Here is a 24,915-nt window from a genome sequence, read left to right as displayed (position 1 = left end):
TGATGGGAGTAAAATTAATAAATTCTTCACTTATCAGTATATTTTGGTATACCTTTGTAATTATATTTTGATGTAATTGTAACTATATGTATGTAAAGTTTATTTGAGCAATTGTACCTAAAAACTTTGTAATCTTACTTTCTGTGACTTTAATCATGTAAATCTTTGTAAAGTTGTAATTAAATACTTTTTTTGGATTGTAAATTTTTGTAATATTACTTTCTTAATTTTAATGAATGTAAATGTTAATTTCCTTTTAATGGTGTGTGAGAAAATGATTTATTTACTGATGAAATTGATGCAATTGAATTGCACAAGCTATCACAAGTTGTTTTAACAGGTGTAAAAATTGGTTTATTGAATTTTAAGCCACCACTATGCAGATTTTCTGAAAAATTTTAAAAATGCTTATTTCTTTCCAAATAAATTTTATGACAACACTTGAATTGAAGACACTTAAATAATTCTTTTACCACCACATTAAACCTAAAAATGAATTTATTTTGTTAAAATCCCTTATAGTATATTTAATAGATTATCGGTAGGAGAAGTTCGGTAATTTATTAGGTATACTACGGGATCATGTCATATCTTACAAAGGGGTAAGGTGTGACATTCCTAGCCTTTATTTTCAGAGATTTGGATTCTCTTCTTCTGGGTTCTTTTATTTTTAGTCTTATTTTCATGTTTTCTTACTCTATTTCATATTTTCCTCTTGTAAATACAAACATGAGTGAGTAGATACTTAAGATTTTAAAATTGAGTGTAATGATTTAATTTTTATTTGTGGATTTGGATTGGTTTTAACCGGATTTTAATATATATAAGTTTTGATTCTTATCTTGTATGCTTATTTACATACCCATTGCTAGTACACTTTGGATTTTGTTCTTAATGTTAGAATGAAGGGCCTAGAGGTAAAAATTAATGATAGATAATCAAAATATTGAACTTAATCACCTAGTATTAGAGATAAACTAGTAGGTTAAGAGGAATTTTAAGTTGATTAAAGTACTTAAAGGGTTTTCGGTTATTAAACATCATATGAGAATAGGGTTTAGTTTCCTTTAAAACACTCTTTAGTTTGCTTGAAAGAGAAACTAAAGGAAATTAGAATCAACTTCCTTCAAACTTACATTTCCCTTAAACTTGGTTTTGCCTATCCAAATCCCAATGAAATTTACTTCATAATTCTCAACTCTGGAATCATCTTTGCCATTAATTAATTTAATCTTTATTTACTTGTTGGTAATTTAGTAAATTAGCATACTGTTTAGAGATATAATTGCTTGCCCTTTTATTATTTCCTTATATTCCAATTTAAATTGTTGTATCTCATCCTTTAATTTTTGATACACCTTATTATTAGCCCAAATAATCATAACTTTTATAGTTTAATACTCAAACATCAAATCTCTATGGGACGATATATTTTCTTTATTACTTGAATGAACCATATACTTGCGAATTTATTCGGACCAAGTTTTTAGTACCGTTGCCAGGGATTTGATTTTGTTTGATATTAAACAATTGATTGTTTGGTTAATTTGGGAATTTTATTTTTGTTTTTAATTTTTGTTTATGATTTTACTCTGAGATTTTATTTATTTGGTTTTGCAGGTACTTATCTTTATATGAGGAGAACAAGAAGTGAGGAAATTGGTTTAATTTTTGATCCTGAATTGAGAAGATAACTAAGGATTTGAGAGCAGAATTTAAAAGAAGAAAAGCTTAAATTAGAATTCAAAGACAGCAAGAGAAATATCAATAACAACAAGAGATAGAAGCTATGGCAAACAACAACAATAACAGATCAGTTAAGGATCATGCTTTTTTTAGTTTTGGTGATTTTCGACCAAGTATTACAAGGCCTAGAGTGGAAGAAAACTACTTTGAGTTAAAGCCCTCACCCTATCAACTGGTTCAATAAGCACAGTTTGGGGGAGGTCCCACTAAGAGTCCACATGTACACCTTGCACATTTTCTTGAGATTAGCGACATGTTGAAGTTAAATGGAGTGCCAGATGATGCCATTTGGTTGAGATTATTTCCCTTTTCTTTGAAAGATTATGCTAGGGTGTGGTTGCATTCATTACCTCTGGGTTCTATAACTACTTAGGATGGGTTGTCACAAGCTTTCTTGGCTCAATACTTTCCTCCTAGCAAGACTGCAAAATTGAGGAGTGAATTAACTTTTTCCAAACCAAGGGATGATGAGAGTCTCTATGAAGCATGGGAGAGATATAAGAATCTTCAAAGGAGATGCCCACATCATGGAATCCCTAAATGGATGCTAGTTCAATATTTCTACAATGGTGTTTCTCCAGCTATCAGAAGTATAATTGATGCACCTTCTAGAGGTGACCTTATGGAAAAATCAGAAGATTAAGCTTATTTAGGATAAATTGGATAAATTTTGACAACTATCCTTGAACTTATCTAGTTATAATATTACAGTCCCTCAACTTAAAAATGTAATATAAAACCCCATCAATTTTCAAATTTTAAATAGTAAAATCCCTCTAATCCTCAACTATCGGTTTTTCAATTAGACGCTAACCTGGATAGTTCCAACATCAGTCAGTATTTCTCTTTTCTCTTTCAAGCCATATGTAAATTGAATCCTTCTTCTCTCTGTAGATAGAATAACTTTTCACGTGTAGAGAGAATAATTTTACATTTTGCATAAAAGAGGAGAGAGAAATATTGACTAAGCACCATGCAGGAGCTGTTCACGTCAGTTTCTAATTAAAAAATCAGTTGTTGAAAGTTAGAGAAATTTTACTATGCAAAATTTAAAAGTTTAGGGTGTTTTATGTTACATTTTAAAGTTGAAGGACTATAGTATTATAACTATATAAATTCATGGACAGTTGCTGAAATTTATCCGGATAAATTTTGACAACCGTCCTTGAACTTATCTAGTTGTAACATTACAATCCCTCAACTTAAAAATATAACATAAAACCCCATCAACTTTCAAATTTTACATAGTAAAATTCTTCTAACCTCTAATACTGATTTTTTCAATTAGATGCTAACCTGGACGATTCCAGCATGGAGCTTAGTCAGTATTTCTTTTCTCTCTCTCAAGCCATGTATAAATTGAATCCTTCTCCTCCCCATAGACAGAATAAATTTTCATGTGTAGAGAAAATAATTTTACACTTTGCATATGAGAAGAGAAAGAAATATTAACTAAGCACCATGTGGGAACTGGCCACATCAGTTTCTAACTGAAAAATTAATAATTGAAAGTTAGAGGGATTTTACTATGCAAAATTTAAAAGTTTAAAGGGTTTTATGTTACATTTTAAAGTTGAAGGACTGTAGTATTATAATCATATAAGTTCAAGCACAGTTGTTGAAATTTATCTAGCTTATTCAGCATTGGATAAAATTGCTTATAACAATTATCAATGGAACTATGAAAGGAATGAAGTGAGGAAGTCATCAGCTGGTGTTTATGAATTAGATACCATGAGTATGTTCAATGCCAAATTTGATGCTTTGATAATGAAAATGGATAAATTAAGCATAAAGGCTGATGCTTCAGTTGGAGGATCTAGTCATACAGAAGATGTTGGTGCAGAAAATGTGAACTGTGTCAATGATTTTCCTTCCTATGGGCAAGAGTTTGGAAATGAGCAAGTTGAATTTGTTGGGAATTACAATCAGAGGCCAGTTGGTAATCCTTATTCTACTATATATAATCAGGCATGGAGGAACTATCCTAACTTCTCTTAGGGAGGTTGATAAGGACAATAACAGTAGCAGAATTATCAATAACCACCTAATTATCAACAGCAGCAAAATTTTCAGTAAAATAGAGTACCACTTGGATTTTCACCATAAAGAAATTAAAATGCACCTGTTTTTCAACAACCAGTTCAGTTTTTATATCAAGATTCAGTTTTGAAATCTATGATAGAGAATTTCTTATCTCAACAAAAATAAGGAGAAATAATTTAACAATTATGTAACACCCTTTACCCGATGTACAGTGTAGCCGAGCAAGAAATACCACATTCTGTGCAGAGCACCTTTCCTTTACTTACTTTGTTCATTAGCCATATTTAAGTTTATCACAATTAAATCAAATTATTATTTTTTTTAGAGGAAATACTGCCAGAGTTTTCCCTATTTTATTAACATTTGACCTATTAAAATTTTCACCTATTTGAAATTTCACAATAATAGGCAATCCAAATAGCATTCTCAACCATAATTTCCAATCATGATTTCATATTAATCCATATCATCATTTCATTGCACATTCATATCATTAAACATCCATTGGATTTATTTACAATTGTACATAATTATTTACACCCAAAAATTAATTTACAAACTTAGTATCTAATTACAAAAATGCGATCATGCATGTGGAGGCCCTTGTAATATACCAATATGATAGAGTGAAGGTGACAATGACTGACTCTACTGCAGATCTCCCTATGCTATGGACTATTGGGTTTTCTCACCTGAACCTGCGCGAGGAGAAACCATCGCGCTAAGCATTTCTGCTTAGTGGTACAATAATAGAATAGAAAAAAATATATACTATACAAATAAAATAGATATTTCATATTATGATAACATAAAAGTAATGCATTCTAAATGATTATGAGTCATTTTATGTTTTATTGATTTTTGAAACATTGGTTTCATTGGAATCTTTTCCATTCATTTGTTTAATATTCAACCTTTTTAACTCTTTTCAATGCCCAAGCAACCTATAACAGAACTAACTAGACTGGATATGCGGGTTTTACTAGCACTGGGTACTCGGTACCTTAGGCCGTCATACTATCGGTCATATAGTGTCTACCTAGTATGCAATATAATGGCATAAGGGCCAAACAATTACAGATGTAGAATAATCATAACTAGCACTGGACACTCGGTGTCTCGAACCGTCATACCTTTGGACTTATGAATGTCTATCAGGTATGCAATACAATTGGGCTTAAAAGCCATAGGCAGTATTGCTAAACTCGTCCCTTCTTAGCATGCCAACCCATCCAACCCATAAGCAAATGTCTAGGCATACATGGGCAATTTAACACATTTAGTCATTCAATGTTTTCATTATCTCATCATATGTAACGTTCCAATCATAGTTCGAACATAGGTCCTAATCACATATTCACATAGTGTACAAGTTCATCAAATCATTTGTGTTACATACAAATCACAATCCAAGTCACTTTGTGAAAGTTTCATAAATTTCAGAATTTGTACTTTAGTTTTCGTTATAGATTTAGCCAATATGGAGAATTAATTTGGCCATACTTTCTCCATGAAAGTTGTAGGTTTATGTCTTATGTTTCATTTGGATTTGGAATCACTCAATTTGCATTTTTGTAGCTCAAGTTATGATCATTTTACCAAAACTAGTCCAGTGACCAATTTTGGTTTCAGGTCTGTCTAGAATAGGGCAGGTTTCTGGAACTAGTTTGTCAAGCCATTTTGGACAGGTTATAGTCATAATTTTGATGGTGTTGGGAAGCGTGGATGGGCCTTAGAGGATGGATTTCAAAATTTTTACTCTAGGGTTTCATGCATACATACAAGTGTATTATGATCCTAGCCAATCTCTAATGCCCTAAAACATGTCAAAACACTTCTTTAACATGCATTTGGTGTTCATTTGCCATTAAGGATTGATGTTTAACATTTAAACCTAATTAAACCCTAATTAAAGAGGGTTTGAAGAAGACTAACGTCAAAAGCGTAAACTCACACTTCTTATTCCCTTTAATAGTCTCCAGATCTCCACTTGTAGCTCATCTAGCTTGTTCACCACAATCTTCCACCAAGTCACCAATGGTAACCCCTTGCCTCTCCTTTTGTGATGTGCCAACCACACTTGTAGGGGTCTTACTTTGGTGGGATTCAATTGGATGTGTATAAGAAACTAGAAACAATTTCTAGTGAATTTTGATTCAAGGAAAAACAACCTTTTCTTGTGAATCAAGAGAAAAAAAATGAAGAAAGGGAGAGAGCCCTTTGTTGCCGTCCAAGATGAAGAAGAAGAAGAGAAAGAAAATTCAACAACTTTAGTCTTCTTCTTATCTTGTATTTATATACAAGAGACAAAAACCATTAAATGGTTGCCACATGTCATGATCTCATTCATTCTTGCTTTTAAGTTGTCTTAATCTTATTAAGCCAAGTGTCAAGCTAAGATTAAATCATCAATTGTCATCTTCCATCACATGGAAGACAAGTGGCACCATCTATAGGTGCCACGTGTCACCATGTAAAATTACCATTTTACCCTTATATGTATTTTTTGAGTTCTCAACTCAAAATTATAATTTCTCCCTCAAATTAATTTATATCACATATTAATTAATTAATTAATTAATCTCTATTAATTAATTTCACAATTAAATTCATATTCAAACTCTTTAAATATAAATTCAACTTACATCCAATATACAAGATTTGGTTTCAAGTCATGCTAGGGACTTTGTAATCTTATTGCAAACCAATTCTATTTAATTAATTAATTAAACTCTTTAACTAATAATCAAATTATAATTAGCTTGGTGGTTAACTTGTGTAGGTGTGTGACTTACTAGGCTCATTACTAATTGGCAATGAGAAATGATATTAACTCTTAATATCATTGGAACTCTTCCTCATCCTAAATGATTTCTCCAAATCATTTTAGGCATCTCATAGACCATGGTTAACACCTAGCATAGCATGCTATGACAACCCAATTAGCAATAAGGAATACCTTAAATATGAATCTTTAATCATACGTCATCATGCACTAAAATCCCTCCGTATTTTGTCCCAATCCCATTAAGGGTTATGGTTGAGTCAAACCCTTTATTATCGAATGTTATGCACTCATTTGATATCCAATTCTTGACATATAAGACTTTACCATCAGGAAACACCTTTCCTAACAAAGTCATCTGTCCTAGCTAGGAACTTAATCTTATCAAGAACAGCTCAAATCCCCATAGGACTTTTAACCTTGTTTACTCAAGGCTATGGATCCCCTCTTGACTGAACACCTATCCTAACATATAACCAATCTGAGCCAACAAACACCGAAATATCCATACACAGTACAGATATGTAAGTGGTATCAAACTCAAACCAACCATATAAGAGACAACCATGTCATCTCAAGTCTAAGGATTATATGCACTAGTATGACACAGATGACATTTTATTGACTCGAGTAAACTCCATGTTTATGTCATATGTATGTCACAAGTTTGACCTACTTATCTCATAAGTGCCCACTGTATTTATCCCGATATCTCATATCAGATGGCATGAGACTCACCATTCCATATACATCAGTATCTCATACTAATCAATGGAGATAAAAAGAGGTGACAACTCCTTGGATATAATGTGCCACCAAAATATCCTTTAGCTGCGAACTCTGATTTATAGCAAATGTCCCATATATTCCGTCACTCATATTCTTATCTCATAAGAATAGAATATATAACATATTACTAATGGATAATTTCAAATAAATATGATATTATGCATACACAACATTTAAATGAAATGTTTACTGCCATTAACATTTTTACAATGTTATTTACAAGTTACAAGATTAGTGCATGCTCTAGGGCACACATAACTAACAAATTTGACTCCATGTTCTTCATCTGAATTGTTCCCCTATGTCTCAGGGTTCCATAGGTTCAAGAATCACTAAATTTGAAGCTTTATAGAGTGAGTTATGGCTGATTAATCAACCCATACTCACGGATGTAGTACCCTGCAGATTTCAGGATTCTAAGTTTTCAGGTCAATTTTGCACTTAATATTCAGGTGTCTTACACCTAAAAGTTGAGCAAGGTCTCTAAAACAAAGTTGTAGGTCTATATCTTAGGTTTCCAGATCATTTTGATTCATCTTATTTGGATCTATAAACTGAAAGTTATGCCCTAAACATCATATAGAGGTCAAATGGAAATTTGCTTAAATCTCAGGAAATTCCAGTTTCAATGTTTGGCACTTGTTCTAGCAATTCGACCCATTTTCCCTAGGATTTTGGCCTAGGACAAAAAATACAAGTTGTAGCTATGTGTCTTAGCTTTAATTTGGTTTAAATTTCACTTCAATTGGACTTGTATAGCTCAACTTATGGCCAATTAACCATACTAGACTCAAGCTGTCCAGAATCAAGCTCACTACACAACTCTACTTTCCATCAACCAATTTGATATCCTCTTAACATAGTCCAATAATTAACGCATCCAAGAGTTATAATATACACTCAATTACATCAATTAAAGCATAAATAAGAAAATCCCTAATTATACCAAACTCTAGCTCAAATTCTTAAAACTTCAAAGTTAAGAGAAATTGTTAGCACTAACCTTGTTCCTTAGCTTCAAACAACCTTCAAGCACCCTTAAATTCAATCAAACTTCACTTCCCCTTCTTGTCCAACTTCTAGCCGAAATTCTTGCTTGAAATTTTGGTGTGTTTTCTTCCCTTCAAGGATAGATATGAAGGTTTCTCTAAGTTTCCAACAAATTTGATGAAGGTAGGTAAGTGTTTGGGAGCTTGGATGAGGGTGTGTTAATGGTGAAAATGAAGAAACTTTGAGAGAAAGTGGAGAGAGAGAGTGGACGAGAATGCTTATGGAAGAAGAAAAAGATAAGTTAAATTAAAATAAGATAGGAAGGAGGAGTTGTCTAATATTCATTTGATGATGGCTTTTTATTGTGTCATGCTTAGGTCACCATAATGTCAAAATTTGAATTTTCATTTCTTTTCTTTTCTTTACACATTTCTATTTGAATTTTCATCAAAATTTCTTCATATTTCAATACATTAATTTCACTTAATTTAATTGATATTTTAGTCAAAAGTCAACTATTCAAGTGAAATGACCAAAATGCCCTTCATTGGGTTTATCGGGTTATAGTCCGTCTTTTCCATAATACCTAATAAATTCTTATCTTCCTTTGCTTTGTGCTTATTTCTTTTCATTTTCTTGGCTTATTAATTCATGGAAATCCCCTTAATTAAGCCCTTCATTAAGGGTTTTACAGGGTTCTACATAAATTCAGAGTTGCACTGAGCTCACTATCTTTTCCAGTGAGGTCACCCATCGCCGGGGCTTGTGCTGTAACACCCTAGGCAAATCCCACATCGGCAAAACACGGGAGAGATGCTGGGTTTATAAGTTGGTGGTTCGTAACCCTTAGTGACGCGTTTTAAAACCGTGAGGGCTTCGGCCGAGAGCGGACAATATCACTAGTGGGCCGGGCCGTTACATTTGTGGTATCAGAGCCGATCCGCGTGCAACCTTGAACGATGGTGGGGCAAACCTCAGCGAGGACACTGAGTCCCATAAGGGGGGTGGATTGTAACACCCTAGGCTAATCCCACATCAACAAAACACGGGAGAAATGCTGGGTTTATAAGTTGGTGGTTCGTAACCCCTAGTGACGCGTTTTAAAACCGTGTGGGCTTCGGTCCAGAGCAGACAATATCACTAGTGGGCAGGGCCATTACATTTGTGGTATCAGAGCCACTCTGTAATGGCCCGGCCCACTAGTGATATTGTCCGCTCTGGGCCGAAGCCCTCACGGTTTTACAACGCGTCACTAGGAGTTACGAACTATTAACTTATAAACCCAGCATCTCTCCTGTGTTTTGTCGATGTGGGATTTGCCTAGGTGTTACAATCCACCCCTTATGGGACTCGGCGTCTCGAGGTTTGCCCCACCATCGCTCAAGGTTGCACGCGAGCGCTCTTATACCACAAATGTAATGGCCCCACTAGTGATATTGTCCGCTCGTCAAGCCCTCACGTTTTACAACGCGTCACTAGGAGTTACGAACTATCAACTTATAAACCCAGCATCTCTCCCGTGTTTTGTCGATGTGGGATTTGCCTAGGGTGTTACACGCTCCACGTGCAACTTTGAACGATGGTGGGGCAAACCTCAGCGAGGACGCTGAGTCCCACAAGGGGGGTGGATTGTAACACCCTAGGCAAATCCCACATCGGCAAAACACGGGAGAGATGCTGGGTGTATAAGTTGGTGGTTCGTAACCCCTAGTGACACGTTTTAAAACCGTGAGGGCTTCGGCCTAGAGCGGACAATATCACTAGTGGGCCAGGCCATTACATTTGGGTGTTACATGTGCTCATTTAACTGAATTACACTCTACTTCTTTTATTTGTCTTCAACCTTAATTGATTTTTATTTAATTTAATTATGACTCCTCACTCTAGTTTAAGTGTGATTTCATACATTCTAGCTGTTTGAACAGACCTTAGTTACTGAAACAGTAGAATATATAAAACTATCTATAGTGAGGATGTTATAAATTAACTTCAGGGATAGATCAACTCACTACTCATAACAGGATGTTTGAAAATCAAATAGATCAATAAGTAAGTTCTTCTAGTAAAGCACAAGGGAAACTTCCAAGCCAACCAGAGAATCCTAGAGAACATTACAAGGCAGTTATTCTAAGGAGTGGGAAAATTATGGGAGAAGAACAGAAATATGAGGAAGAAGAGGAAAAGAAGAAAGAAGATGAAGACAAGAATAAGTCTACTTCAGTTTAAGGTGAAGTAAATGAGGAAGTAAGTAAGAAGAAAGAAGCTGAGAAAGAAGTTGAATAGAAGTATGAGCCTCCACCACCATACAAGCATACTCAAAGGTTTCAGAAAGCAAAGCTAGATAAACGGTTTGGGAAATTTTTGGAGGTTTTGAAGAAGTTATACATCAACATTCCATTTACAGATGCAATTTCTCAAATGCCTTCATATGCTAAGCTCCTGGAGGAAATTTTGTCAAATAATAGGAGGCTGGAAGATTATGAAACTATGGCATTAACAGAAGAGTGTTGTGCTCTATTATAGAATAAACTCCCACTGAAGTTGAAGTATCTAGAAAGTTTTTCTATTCCTTGCCACATTGGAGATACTAGCATTGACAAAGCTTTATGTGATCTTGCAGCTAGTGTGAGCTTGATACCGTAATCCATTTATGAGAAGTTGAAAGAATTGAAGCCAACAACCATAACTTTGTAGTTGGCTAATAGATCTATTAAATATCCAGTGGGAATTTTGGAGAATGTGCCCTAAAAAGTTGAAAATTTTTTCATTTTTCTGGATTTTATGGTTCATAAAATAAAAGAAGATGTTCACATTCCTATCATTCTAAGAAGGACATTTTTAGCCATAGCTGGTGTTATTATAGATGCGAAGAATGGTAGATTGACATTAAGATTTGGAGATAAGGAGGTGGAATTCAATTTGAATCAAGTTCTGAAGAAACATCATGAAGTTGACCCTTGTTTAAGGATAGATGTCATTGATGAAATTGTGGAAGAAGAATTTAGAAAAAGGTATCCTGAAGATCCTTTGGAGAATTATTTGATGCATAGCAGAACAACAAAAGATGAAAATCCTAAAGTTGCAACTTTTGCTTAAATTTTAGAAGCTACTTAAAAGTTACAAGAGATCAAGTGTTACAAGTTGAAGAATTAAAGCATGAAGTTGTACGACCACCTTTGCTAGATGAGGAGGAAGCACCACAGATAGATCTCAAAGAACTTCCATCTACACTAAGTTATGCTTTTTTTGGACCTAATTCTACTCATCCTCTCATCATTAATCATTAATGCAAGTTTAAGTGATGTGCAAGTTGAGAAATTGTTGAGAGAACTGAAAGCACATAGGAAAGTCATTGGTTACACCATTGATGATATCAAGGGTATAAGCCCTACATTGTGCATGCATAAAATCTTTTTAGAGGATAATTTTAAAGCCACCATAGAAACATCAAAGAGGTTTAAATCCTAACATGAAAGAAGTGGTAAAGAAAAAATTTTGAAATTGCTTGATGCTGGGATTATTTATCCCATTTTTGACAGTAGTTAGGTTAGCCTAATCCATTTAGTTCCTAAGAAAGGAGGTGTGACTGCTGTGAAAAATGAAAATAATGAGTTGATGCTAACTAGAATAGTCACAATTGGAGGATGTGTATTGATTATAGGAAGCTTAACAGTGCTACTAGGAAAGATCATTTTCCCTTGCCTTTTCTTGATCAAATGCTAGAGAGGTTAGCAAAACATTTATATTTTTGTTATTTGGATGGGTATTATGGATTTTTCCAAATCCCAATACGCTTTAGTGATCAAAAGAAAACCACATTTGCATGTCCATATAGTACATTTGCATATAGAAGAATGTCTTTTGGCTTGTGTAATGCACCAGCTACTTTTCAGTGGTGTATGATGGCCATTTTCTCTGATTTTATTAAAGAAATTATGGAAGTTTTTAGGAATAATTTTTTTGTATGTAGTTTTTTTTTTTAATGATTGTCTATCTAACCTCTCTAATGTGCTTAAAAGATGTGAAGAAACTGATTGAGTGCTAAATTAGGAAAAATGTCATTTCATGGTGTAAGAAGGCATTGTTCTTGGACATTTGATGTCAAACTGAGGAATTGAAGTGGACAAAGCCAAGATAGAAGTAATTCATAATATGCCTCCTCCAACTTCAGTGAAGGGAATCAGAAGTTTTCTTGCGCATGCTGGTTTCTACTGACGGTTTATAAAGGATTTTTAAAAAAATTGCTAAACCTCTTATTAATTTGTTAAATCATGATGTTCCTTTTAATTTTGACCAAGCTTGTCCTGATTTTTTTAACAGGTTAAAGGAAGCTCTAATAACAGCACCTATCATGCAATCTCCAGATTGGTCACTTCCATTTGAGGTTATATGTGATACTAGTGACTTTATTAGACGAGCTGTTATTGGTCAAAAAAAGGAGAAGCGGTCTTATGTAACATATTATGCTAGTAAAACTTTGGATAATACTCAAGTGAACTCTGCCACAATTGTTAAGGAATTTTTAGTTGTGGTCTTTGTTGTGGATAAGTTTAGGTTATATTTGGTTAGATCAAAAGTGATTGTTTATACAGACCATTCTGCTATAAGATATTTATTGAATAAAAAGGAAGCAAAGCCAAGATTGATAAGATGGGTTTTACTGCTTTAAGAGTTTGATTTAGAAATAAAAGATAAGAAAGGAGTTGAAAATGTTGTAGCAGATCATTTATCAAGGATTAAGCATGAAAGTAAAGATGGAATTGAAGAGGAATTGCCAATTGATGAATTTTTCTCAAATGAGCAATTGTTGGTTGTTGTTAACTATCTGTCATGTGGAGTTCTCCCATCAGATTTAAACTATCAATAGAGAAAGAAATTTTTGCATGATGTGAAATTCTACACATGGGAAAAACCGTTATTATTTAAGAGATGTAATGATGCCGTAGTTAGAAGGTGTGTGCCTGAAGAGGAAATATAAAATATTTTAGAGCATTATCACTCTTTTAACTATGGATAAAATAATGGCTAAAGTGCTTCAAGCTGGATTTTATTGGCCACATATGTTCAAAGTTGTGAGAGAATTTATTTTGAGATGCGATAGATGTCAGACAGTGGGTAATATTTCAAAGAGAAATAAAATGCCACAACAAGAAATTTTAGAGATTGAGTTATTTAATGTTTGGGGCATAGATTTGATGGGACCATTCCCATCCTCTTTTCAGAATAAGTATATTTTGGTAGGTGTGGATTATGTGTCAAAATGGGTTAAGGCAATTGCTTACGTTACAAATGATGTTAGGGTAGTAGTGAAATTTTTTAAGAAGCTTGTTTTTACTAGATTTGGGATCGCAAGAGCTATAATCAGTGATGGTGGATCTCATTTTTGCAATAAACAGTTTCAAAATCTTTTGAAGAAGTATGGGGTCACTCATAAGGTAGCTACACCTTACCACCCTCAGAAAATTGGGCAAGTTGAATTATCTAATAAGGAATTGAAGAGAATTTTGGAGAAAACTATTAATAATTCAAGGAATGATTAGTCATTGAGATTAGATAATGCATTATGGGCATATAGGACAGCTTATAAGACACACATTGGAACTACACCTTTTAGGTTAGTCTGTGAAAAATCATGTCATTTGCCAGTTGAGCTGGAACACAAAGCATATTGGGTAATAACTTTGAATTTTCATTTAAAAAAATGCTAGAGAGAAAAGATTACTTCAATTAAATAAACTTGAGAAATAAGGTTGGATGCCTATGAGAATGTTAGAATCTACAACGAAAGGACTAAATTTTGGCATTACAAGCATATTAAGAGGAAGGAGTTTAAGGAGGGTGACTTGGTTTTATCATATAATTTTAGACGTAGACTTTTTCCTGGGAAGTGAAAATCAAGAAGGTTTAGTCCTTTCAAGGTTATAAAGGTTTATTCTTATGGAGTCACAGATGTTTGGAGTGAAAATTCAAGACTTTATAAAGTTAATGGTCAAAGGCTCAAGATTTATGTCTCAGGGCAGCCAATTGAGAGGGGAACAAGTTGTTTCCTTGATGATCCACTACTTCACTAACTTAAAAAGAGTCAAGCTGGTAACCAAAAATTAGCACTGTTTAGGAGGCACACCAAAATTTTTCTCTTTATTATTTTAAATTTCTTTTGTTTTATTTTATTTTATACTCTATTGAACTCAAATTTGACGTGAAAATTTCTTTTTGCAAGTTAATGGTAAATTTCAAGCAAATGTGTCCATTAGATTGAAAAATTATATATTTGGGAAGTTTCTGAGCTTTATCTTTGTTTGCTATGTTGCATGTTATTTTTAACATGTCAAATATGAACTAATGTGAGCTTCTTGTCTATTGCAACAATATAGCAATGTAAAAGGTTGGAGCTATTTCAAAATTATAAGTAAATTAGTGAGAAAAATCTAAAATTTCATGGTAAACAGTAGCAATATGATATTGTTTTTAGTCTTTGGTTATTAATATTGATGTACTGTACTAAAATTGACATATTTGCAGTTTAAAATTTTGTAAAATCTTTATGCTAAAATTCTACAGTATTTTTGTCATGTGAATAGTGTCTGCAGCAGAATTTTTGTTGATATTTCATGTGTTTTCAGTGATGAGTTTGGGGTTGATGTTGGTATTGCTTCTTGTGCTGTGATTTTTACTGTGAATATTAATTAAGTGATGTTTTATTTTGTGTTTGGTGGTTAGATAAATTTTAAATGCTTTTAGTGATTTATTAGGTTTTGTTTTGGTTGTGAGTAAAATTCTTGTGTTAAATTGTGTATTGGTTTAGGTTTCAGGTTGTTCAGGTTATGTTTTTGGGATTGTATATCATGTCACATAGCACTAGGTTCAACATGATGCATGTTGGGGGTAGTATTGCCATTAGAACCCATTTCTAATGCTTTAAACTATTAAAAATTCAAAACCTGTCGAGACTTTCGGAGGGCATCACATGCCTCATATTAACACCTCATGTTAAATTTTCTAGGACTACATGGGGCATGCTCCTTTCCCTTCATTTTAACATGCCTTATGTCATTCATCTCTTACCCAGCAACACGAGGCATGTTATCCTACATTTAATTCCACATGCCATATGTCAAGCCTTTACACCCCTATCCCTTAAAACCATTAACCCTCGTTTCTTTCATTTCATTTCACTTTGTAAGCCGCACGACCCAAGCTTCACTGTTCCTCCCATGGTGCACACCAAACAAGCCTCCACTCACATACCCAAACACCGAGCTCTTAGAATGGCTAGAGATAGTGGTTTTTTGACCCAAGCACCAACTTCCACACCACCTCATGTTTCACTTGAGATACCCATTTTGACCCCAAATCCCCAATCTCCCAATATAAAACCCAATCCGTCACCTCACCAATCTTTTCCTTCCACCCCTGTCATCGATGCAATAGCTAAACAACCACCCTCCACTTCCAAGAAACAAGCCAAATTTACCCCTTCTCATGTCTATGAGTCATGAAAATGGAAAGACCCAATTTCTAGCTCTCCTACCACAAAAAAGCAACCTAGGGTTATCTCTTTAAATCTTGTTGGTGCTAGAACTAGCTCTACTACACAAGGACCCATTTCTCCTCAGGTGTCTTCAACTCCAACTAGGGTTCAATCACCTTAACACCAATCACCAGCACTGTCTCAGTCTACCCCACTAGTACCTCTAACGGTTGAGAAGGTAAATACCTCTTATCCATGGACTTTTAGAGATGACAATATGAGGAAGAAATATGAGATCTTGTTTAAGAAGAAAATTGTAGCCATAAAATACATTGATGAACAAAGTCTTAGAGAAATAGGGCTTTATGACTCTATCAGTGAATATCTAAAAAATGTAGGCTAGGGTAACTTTGCTAAAATTCAAGATTCTACATCTAAGGAACTCACATTTTAATTTTTAAGCTCACTAGAATTAGATTTCTAGCCCAAGAACAATAGCCATATGGATGTTATATCTTTTAGATGCTTGGGTTAGAATAGAGAACTTAAACCTGCTCAATTAAATGCAATATTAGTTTTTAGTAATGATGGTGAAAAAGAAATAGAATGGCAGAGGACCATTTATGATCCATCCTTATTTTAGAAATCAATTACACTATATTGGAGATATTACAACCCTAGCTCTACCAAAGCATCTGCTATTACAAACCTTGCATTTGGGCATTTGCAAAGGTTCATGTCATACACTATTTTAGGTAGGGGACATAGCAATGGGGTTGTTAAAAAAATGATCTATTCTTTTTATGGTGTATGAAAGAAAAGAAAAGGATAAATGGTGCTTATTTTCTCTTTTCTCATACGGAGCATATAGTGACTAAGCATATAGCTGGGAGTATAATTCTTGAAGGGTTAGTGACTATGATAGCAAAATCATTTGGTTTTACCCCTGACCAATTTGTTATGGAGTCTATGGTTGGGAATTCCTTTCTGTATAGGACTATCATGACTTAGATGAAAATATTCATGAAGAGAGGTGATTTGCATGTGCTGGTAAATGCAGAAGGAGGTGTTAGAGTTAAAGGTGATTATAACATAGTTGGACATGATGTTGTACAGTAGCAGTAGTCATAGAGTGAGTTCATTACAGGATAGCCAACTGATATTGGGCCTTCAAGATCCCAACCACCACCGGCAATTGGACAATCAAAACTGTTTTTTTTTTTTTTTTAAGATTTGGAAGCTAAAGTTGATAGAATGAATGATGCACAATAGCCTGCACATGATGTCCCATCTCATTCTAGTTTTGATATTTTGGTTGCCTTGAAAGCTTGAGAGGTTAAAGTTGACAAATTTGGGCAGCAACAAATTAAACATGAGAAAAAGATCAAAAAGAAGTTTTTCTCATTCAAGAAGAAGCAAAGAAGACACGATAAGGAAATGATTGACATTTACAATAAACTGGCAGCCTCTTTTAATCAACTGTGTTAATGGGGTTAGGATATTTTTTATAAGATGAATATTATGATAAAGAACTTGGACACTGCCTCTAAAAAATCTGACAATTCAACATCACCTATAGTAGGAACATCAGCTATACCAGAACCAAAAATAGCAACTGAGCAAGTATAGCCAGCAGATGCAGCAAACTAGCCAGTTTCAAATATAGTCCCACCACAGATGGACTAGTAATTTTAGGACTATGTCTCTGTTTATAGTTTTTGGAACTTTAGTTTTAAGTTGTTTTGTTTATTTAGAACATTTTCTACTTTTAGTTGTTAACTTTCTGCTTTGTTGGGACTTTTTAATATTTAAGCTCTTTGTGAATGGTTAGAATTTTAATCCATATTTCTGTTTGTTGGCTAAATTTTGAGTTGTTTCCATGTTTCCTGCTTCTGTTACTTTTGTTGTTTCATGTTCTTTATTTTTGCTAGTTGAAATTCATGCTAATTTGGTCGCTTTCTTTTATCTCAGTTTGTATTGACTAATGAATTAGTATTATTGTTATTGCTTTTTGATAGTCATTTAACTGGATTATTAAAATTATAGCAGCTTCTTTTATGTTTGGACATAGAAATTCACCATCTGAGGTAACTTCTGAACATTAACATGCCCCACGTCGAAAATGCTTTAGTTCAACATGCCTCATGTTCAAAATGCTTATAATAAACATGCCTCATGTAAATCTCCTGACTACTTAACACTGAGCATGTTTCATTCCACATGGTAACCCCTTCTCACATCTTCTTGATTTATATCTTTTTGAGATGCCATTTATTTATTTAATTTACACTTTTGCCACTTCATTTAAGCCAATGAGGATATTGTCTAATTTGAATTTAGGGGTAAGGGCAAAATTTTTGCAAAATTTTTGACCTTTTTGAGCACTTCATTCATTCTTTGTATTTCATCCGTTCATTCATTCTTTGCATTTCATTCATTCATACATAGTTAGTTTACACTTATACCTCTACTTATACACATATGCACTTGTATATAGTTATCATATAGATTGCATATGATTTTATTTTATTTTTGCATTTATTTTAGGAATCATACATATCATAAAAATAAATTTTTACCTAATCCTTAGAAGATTGAGAATTGCTTTGAAAAGCAATTGAACTTGCCTCTCGAAGGGTTTGATGAATTGAAAGTTCCAGATTGGTATAAGGTTATAAGATTCTTACCTAGTTTTATATCTTCTTAGCCAAGGGCCACCCAATTAATTGCATTGAGTTTTAAGTTCTTAGAGAAAACTCTAGGGTAAGAAATAGCTAATTATGTCTCACCAATCATATAACAATCCTTCTAGACTTTTCGAGGTGAAATCCTATATGCACTTGAAAAAAGAAATGATTTAGGTATTCTTTAGATTTTAAACCCACATTTTAGCATTAACCAATCTCACTTTAAATTTCCCTTTGAAATCAATTTGAGCTTACATTCATCCCCTTTATTTCCTTAGTACCCATAATTTACCTAACCGTAAACCTAAACACTACCTACTCTTCATGAGAATGATTGTTTAAATAATAAATATACTATAAAAAAATAGAAAAAAAATATATATATATATATATAATTAAATGAGAGAAGTAACTAAAGTAAATTTGCTAGCAATCATATCATGTTATAAAAAATAATTTACCATCCAAGTACATAAAGAAATGAGTTTGGGGGTGAATTAAAAAGGACAAATGAAATTCAAATTCAATGTTATTTATATAGTTCCTCTAAGAGCTTCAAAGTTGTTTATGCTAGCACTGGTGATTCATTGTAAAGTTATTTCTCTCATTTGCTTAAAAAAAAAAAAAGAAAAAAATATATGTGTCTTGATCTTTTAATAATTTAATTATTCTCACACTTTGTCTCTTTTACTTTTTCTTTATTATCTTTTAATAATTTAATTATTATCATACTTTGTCTCCTTTGCCTTTTCTTTGTTAGCCAAATCATTACCCCTTAGCCTCATTACAACCCTTAAAAGTCCTTCTGATCTTTTGATAGTGTTTTGCTACATTAATAGAGATTGGAATAGTTAGTTTGCCTATGGGACTAGGAATATCATTTATCTATTTCCATCATCATTTGAGATACTTTAGTTTATGGATTATTTTAGAGTTTGTTTGAGTATGATTTCTCTTTGTAATTGGTTAGTTTGGGTTTGATGAGATAAATAATTGACCTAAGGCTAAGCAGTGATAACTTTGATGAGAATTGAGTTCCTTATACCTTGAAGGTGAATATATGGTTTGTTGGTTGCTAGACATAAGCTTGAGAGTTTAGATGAGTGATTTTCATGAATCTAAGGGCCCCAATTACATTTAATCGTTTTTAATTTGCTTGAGGACAAGTAAATGTTTTAGTTTGGGAGTATTTAATAAGCTCATTTTATATAGGTATTTTAAGGTAGTTTTGCATCCATTTTATCCATTTTAATTTAGTATTTTATGATTTTAATCTTTATTTTAGTTAATTAGTTAATTTAGTTGCATTATATTTGATTTTTGAATTTTTAATGTTTTTAATAAGTTTTAATATGATTTGAAGGCAAAAAGGTACATATAGGAGAAATTCAAGATGATTTAGAAGCTTAAAGTGATAAGAAAAATGAAGAAAAATCACTTCAGGAAGCAAACTAGCTGAGATTTTCAAGGACCTCAACATGCCCCGTATTGAAGGGCATGTAAAATCAAGAGTTAATAAGCAGAAACCAACACAGGGCATGTTAGATTTAACACTGGATCGTGCAGCCAGAAATTTGGGAACTAAAACTCGATGAAAGTTTCAGGGACCTTGACATGTCTCGTGTAGCTGGTCAATGCAGAACCTAAAGCCCCTCTTCTAAAACAACATGAGGCATATAAAAAATCACTGAATTCAATATGAGGCATGTTGAAAGATGCTAGCAGATTTACTGACCTAGAAAATTTCTCTCACTTTACACCTTTTATACATTTTGTCTTTATTCCTTTTGAGCCTATTTTTAGGGCAAAACTTTAGAAGGTATAAAGCATCATATTCTCATTTTTACCATAAGAAGAAAGAGAGAGAAAAATGAAAAAAAGGGAAAGCAAGGAAGAACACCATCTTTGGAAGAAGACCACCTGCAGAGTGTCGTTTTCCCAGTTTCTATTTTCAGAGATTTAAATTCTCTTTTTGTGGGTTCTTTTATTTTTAGTCCTTTTTTCATGTTTTCTTACTTTATTTTATATTTTTCCTCTTATAAATACAAACATGAGTGAGTAGATACTTAAGATTTCAAAGTTGAATATAATAATTTAAGTTTTATTTATGGATTTAGACTGGTTTTAACTAGATTTTAATATATATAAGTTTTAATTTTTATCTTGTGTGCTTATTTATATACCCATTATTGGTACTCTCTGGGTTTTATTCTTAATCTTAAATTGATGGACCGAGAGGTAAATATCTATGATAGATAATCAAGATATTAAACTTAATTACCTAGTGTTAGAGATAAACTAGTAGATTAAGAGAAATTTTAAGTTGATTAAAGTACTTAAATGTTTTTGGTTATTAAACATTGTATGAGAATGAGTTTAGTTTCCTTTAAAACACTCTTTAGTTTGCTTGAAAGAGAAATTAAAAGAAATCAGAATCAACTTTATTCAAATTTTGTATTTCCCTTAAATTTAGTTTTGCCTATCTAAATCCCAATAAAATTTATTTCATAAATCTCAACTCTGGAATCATATTTGCTATTAATTAATTTAATCTTTATTTACTTGCTAGTAATTTAGTAAATTAGCGTACTGTTTAGAGATTTAATTGCTTGCCTTTTTATTTTTTCCTTGAATTCCAATTTAAATTGCTGCATCTCATCTTTTAATTTTTTATACACCTTATTGTTAGCTCAAATAATCGTAACTTTTATAATTTGGTACTTAAATATCAAATCTTTGTATAACGATAGCTTTTATTTACTACTTAACGAACCGTATACTTGCGGATTTATTCAGACCACTCCCAATGTTGTTATTTACACTGAGATGATAGATGCTCTATGTAACGATGGAAAGGCAGATGAAGCTTATAACAATTATGCTTGTGACGGAAGAAAAGTGGTGTTATCCAAATGTTGTGACTTATACTGCAATGATTGATGGCTTTGGGAAAGCAGGCAGAGTTGACAAATGCCTTGAACTGTTGCAGCAAATGTGTTCCAAGGGTTTTGCTCCAAATTTTGTCACCCGTGGGGTTTTGATAAATCACAGTTGTGCTGCCGGCCTTTTAGATGAGGCTCATAGACTTTTAGAAGAGATGAAACAGACATACTGGCCAAAGCACATAGCAATATATCATAAAGTTATAGAAGGTTTCAGCCGTGAATTCATAGCTTCTCTTGGTCTTTTAGCTGAGATGACTGAGAGTGATTCAGTGCCAATTTTGTCAGTTTATATAGTTCTGATTGAAACTTTTATCAAGGCTGGAAGACTGGAAGTGGCTCTAGAACTGCATGCAGAGCTCTCATCATTTTCTTCTTTTTCAGCTGCTTGCAAGAATACATATTTCTCGTTAATTGAAAGCCTTTCACTTGCATGTAAAGTTGATGAGGCTTTTAAGTTGTACCCAGACATGATTAGGAGTGGCCATGTTCCAGAGCTAAGCAGTTCAGTTCACCTTATCGAGGGACTTCTCAGAGTTGGCAAGTGGGAAGAGGCACTGCAACTGTCAGATGGCAAATGCCGGATGGTTTGTTTCCCTATCTCTTCTTTTTTTCTTCATAACAGTCCTACCAATTTTAGTTTCTTTTTTTTTTTTTTTTTGGGAAAGAAACATGGCTTTTATCTATCTGTACACATGCACATTTACATACATATATGTGTGTGTGTGTGGTCGCATGCACCTGTGTTTTTGTCCACCATCTATTGCTAAGTCAATCAAATAATTATTCAATAAGCATATATATGACACTGTTTTTGGTGGATGTGCTTTAACCAAAGTAATTCCAGATACGAGCCTTCTCTTTTTCTTGTAAAGAAAATAAATAGTTGTCACCAAGGGAACCTTGAAAATTTCAATTTTCTTGTAATGAAATTATCTTGTTAAGAGGTCTTTGCAGCCCTGCATCAGAATGATTGTTGTTTGTCTACATTTATAAGGGATTATAACCATAAGCTGAGCAATCTCCCTGTCCATCTATAGGGAGCGGAAACAAGTCATTGGTCGTTTGCAACTATGCACCTATAATTTTTTAACGTATAGACTGCTTGAATATTTGAGAACTTCTATTTTACTAGTGAAGCAATATATTTTGCCCACTTTATCCAATGGATCAGAAGTGGTCATTTGAAGAGTTGGTCATGCTAAAAATTTAAGTTCCAGGCACTATTCATCTTTGCTTTGTTGAAGCATCTAGAATGTGAAGTTACTTTTGTGATGTTATAGATACCTTATTAGTGTTTTGCTTACAATTTCCTCATTTGAACAGGATATCCATTGGGTTCAAGAAAAACAGGCAGCTGATGCTAATTAGTTTTTTTTTGCACTCATATTTTATCAATTTAAACAAATCCAACGGTTAATGGTGCATTATTAAGTGATTTGCTCGGAGGTTGACTTGCAGTTTCAATCAATCTAATGGCTTCATGTACATCATCAAGTGTTAAATGTGGGGTGAATGATGCTTGGTGGAATTGTGAATTCTCTTTTGTTTGACTACTTAGTGGGACTTGTTTGTGTTTTTCTGTTTGGTTGTGGTACTGCAATCTTATATATCTGAGCTTGTCATTTTTGTCATTATTTTCTATGGTACATTTTTCTAATTCACCTAATTTTATTTTTTTTTTCAAAAATTATAATTTAAAACGACAGTGAATTATCTGAATGGCTAGAGTATTTCTTTGGATTTGTTTATATCTATCCATTTTGCTTGGTGTTTGGCTTGCATAATGCTTGTGTAAGTTGTTTAAGTGACGTGTTGTGCACTGATTTGGAGCACCATGAAGGAGAACTGGTGGATGTTTCTTTCGTGGGCTTATTCAGTCTTGCTTGTTTAGGTCTAATGTTCAATTTGAAAGCAGGTCTAGAGAGATCAATGGTGTATGTTGGATGTAGAAACGCTTGTTATTATTGTAACTCTTGAAAATGAGTCCCTATCTGTGATCCTTGGGACTGTTTGCTGGCCTCAGGAAGGTTAATTTTAGGATGTTTTCATGTAATGCATGACCTAAAATCTTATTGTAAAAGTAGGAGTGATAAGTTGTTTGTTCATTGCAAACTCTATGCAGTGATTCAAATGAAACAGTGTGACCTCTGTTCTTTTCTCATATTGGAAGAATGGCCGCAGTGATTATGTATTCATTAATTGCATGCCCTATTCAATTATTTAAATGGAGCAGTGTGACCTCTGTTTTTCAATTGTTTTTGCATTCAAATCATAAGAACTAAGCCTATGTTTGGTAAGGTGTAATGGAAAACAATGTAATCAAATATATTATGAACATTAAATAGAATATTTGATTTCGTTACATCCCATTGCGCCTACCAAATATAGCACAAATGAACACAAAAATACTAGGTGCTTAATTGCTTTGTTTGGTAAAAATGCTCTCTCTCTCTCTCTCTCTCTCTCTCTCTCTCTCTCTCCTATATACTTTCATTTGCTTACATTGATTTTGTTGTTTCTTTTGGCATATTAATTAAAGTTTGTGACTCTTGTTTCATGATGAAAATTCAAGTTTGGAGTTTTTTTTTATATTATTTTTATTTATTTATTTATTTTTCTTACTTGGCTTATATTTGCTTGTTTTCAATACTCTGACTGCTGTGACCTCAAATTTCAGTTGAAACCAGATAGTCATGTAGGTTGATAATTTTTGCTATATTTGTTGGCTTATTGTTGTTCTGTTGTGATTGCATTACTCTTGTACCCGCGATTGTTTCTGAAACTTTTGCACTTTCTCATGTTCTGTATGGCAAGTGCTTGGCTTCAATGATAATAAGGAGAACAGGAGCTGCAAGAATGTATAGGAGGAAAATATTGTTTAGAAAAGGTAGTATTGTAATTAATTAGGTAAGCTAAGAATTCAATAATACAAGAATTACTTCTTTCTCTCTCTTTCTTCCTCTTTCTTCTTCCATCTTGATTTCTCTGCTCTCTCCTCTGTTATTCTTCTATTTCTTTCTTCTTCTTCTGCAGGTTTTGGGTCTTGGGAACTTTGCTACATGACGATCACATGCCCAAATGCCTACCTAATTTTATTTGGTTTTCAGCGGAACAAGAGCACATTTTATGTCCAATATCATATTCCAGTTCAGGACCTGGAGCTGACCAATGTATTTATATACAAGTGAATGTTATAATTCTGGTTGATACAGTTGGAGGTGCCTATTACCCAAAAATGTGGTGTGTTTTGACCTTCTCAAAATGTTGTCTTGCTTGATCTCATATCTATCAAATCTACATGCAAAGATGACTAAATATCTTTTAATGCTAAAAATAAAAATACAGAAAGAACTCTTTTTAACTAAAGACAATCTTCACTTTGTTCCACCTCAGCAGGAGGTTTCCAGCAGTGCTTGGTATCCGCATTCCCGTCAAGATAATTGTTATGGCTCACTG

The 24,915-nt window shown here is 33.4% G+C and overlaps 1 protein-coding gene and 1 non-coding gene across 2 annotated transcripts; one reads left to right on the top strand and one right to left on the bottom strand.

Moving 5' to 3' along the window:
- Positions 1-2,173: 2,173 nt before the first annotated feature.
- Positions 2,174-2,280, bottom strand: LOC131175783 (small nucleolar RNA R71). The gene has a single exon (XR_009145973.1). It is a non-coding gene; the product is annotated as a small nucleolar RNA R71 (small nucleolar RNA).
- An 18,960-nt stretch (positions 2,281-21,240) lies between these two features.
- LOC110641075 (pentatricopeptide repeat-containing protein At1g06710, mitochondrial-like) lies at positions 21,241-24,670 on the top strand. The gene is made up of 2 exons (XM_058139698.1): positions 21,241-22,043; positions 24,274-24,670. Exons 1-2 carry the CDS (start codon positions 21,348-21,350, stop codon positions 24,364-24,366), a joined length of 789 nt encoding a protein of 262 aa, XP_057995681.1. The 5' UTR covers positions 21,241-21,347; the 3' UTR covers positions 24,367-24,670.
- Positions 24,671-24,915: the final 245 nt, after the last annotated feature.

This window comes from Hevea brasiliensis, chromosome 17, assembly GCF_030052815.1.
Source record: "Hevea brasiliensis isolate MT/VB/25A 57/8 chromosome 17, ASM3005281v1, whole genome shotgun sequence".
NCBI classification, from domain to species: domain Eukaryota; kingdom Viridiplantae; phylum Streptophyta; class Magnoliopsida; order Malpighiales; family Euphorbiaceae; genus Hevea; species Hevea brasiliensis.
This window is presented reverse-complemented; position numbering and strand designations above follow the sequence as displayed.

Bases quoted from the DNA above. Each gene is read 5' to 3' on its own strand.
- LOC110641075 (XM_058139698.1), top strand. From the start codon at position 21,348: ATGCTCTATGTAACGATGGAAAGGCAGATGAAGCTTATAACAATTATG. The intron at 22,044-24,273 runs GTTTGTTTCCCT...CTGTATGGCAAG, and splicing joins CAGATGGCAAATGCCGGATG to TGCTTGGCTTCAATGATAAT.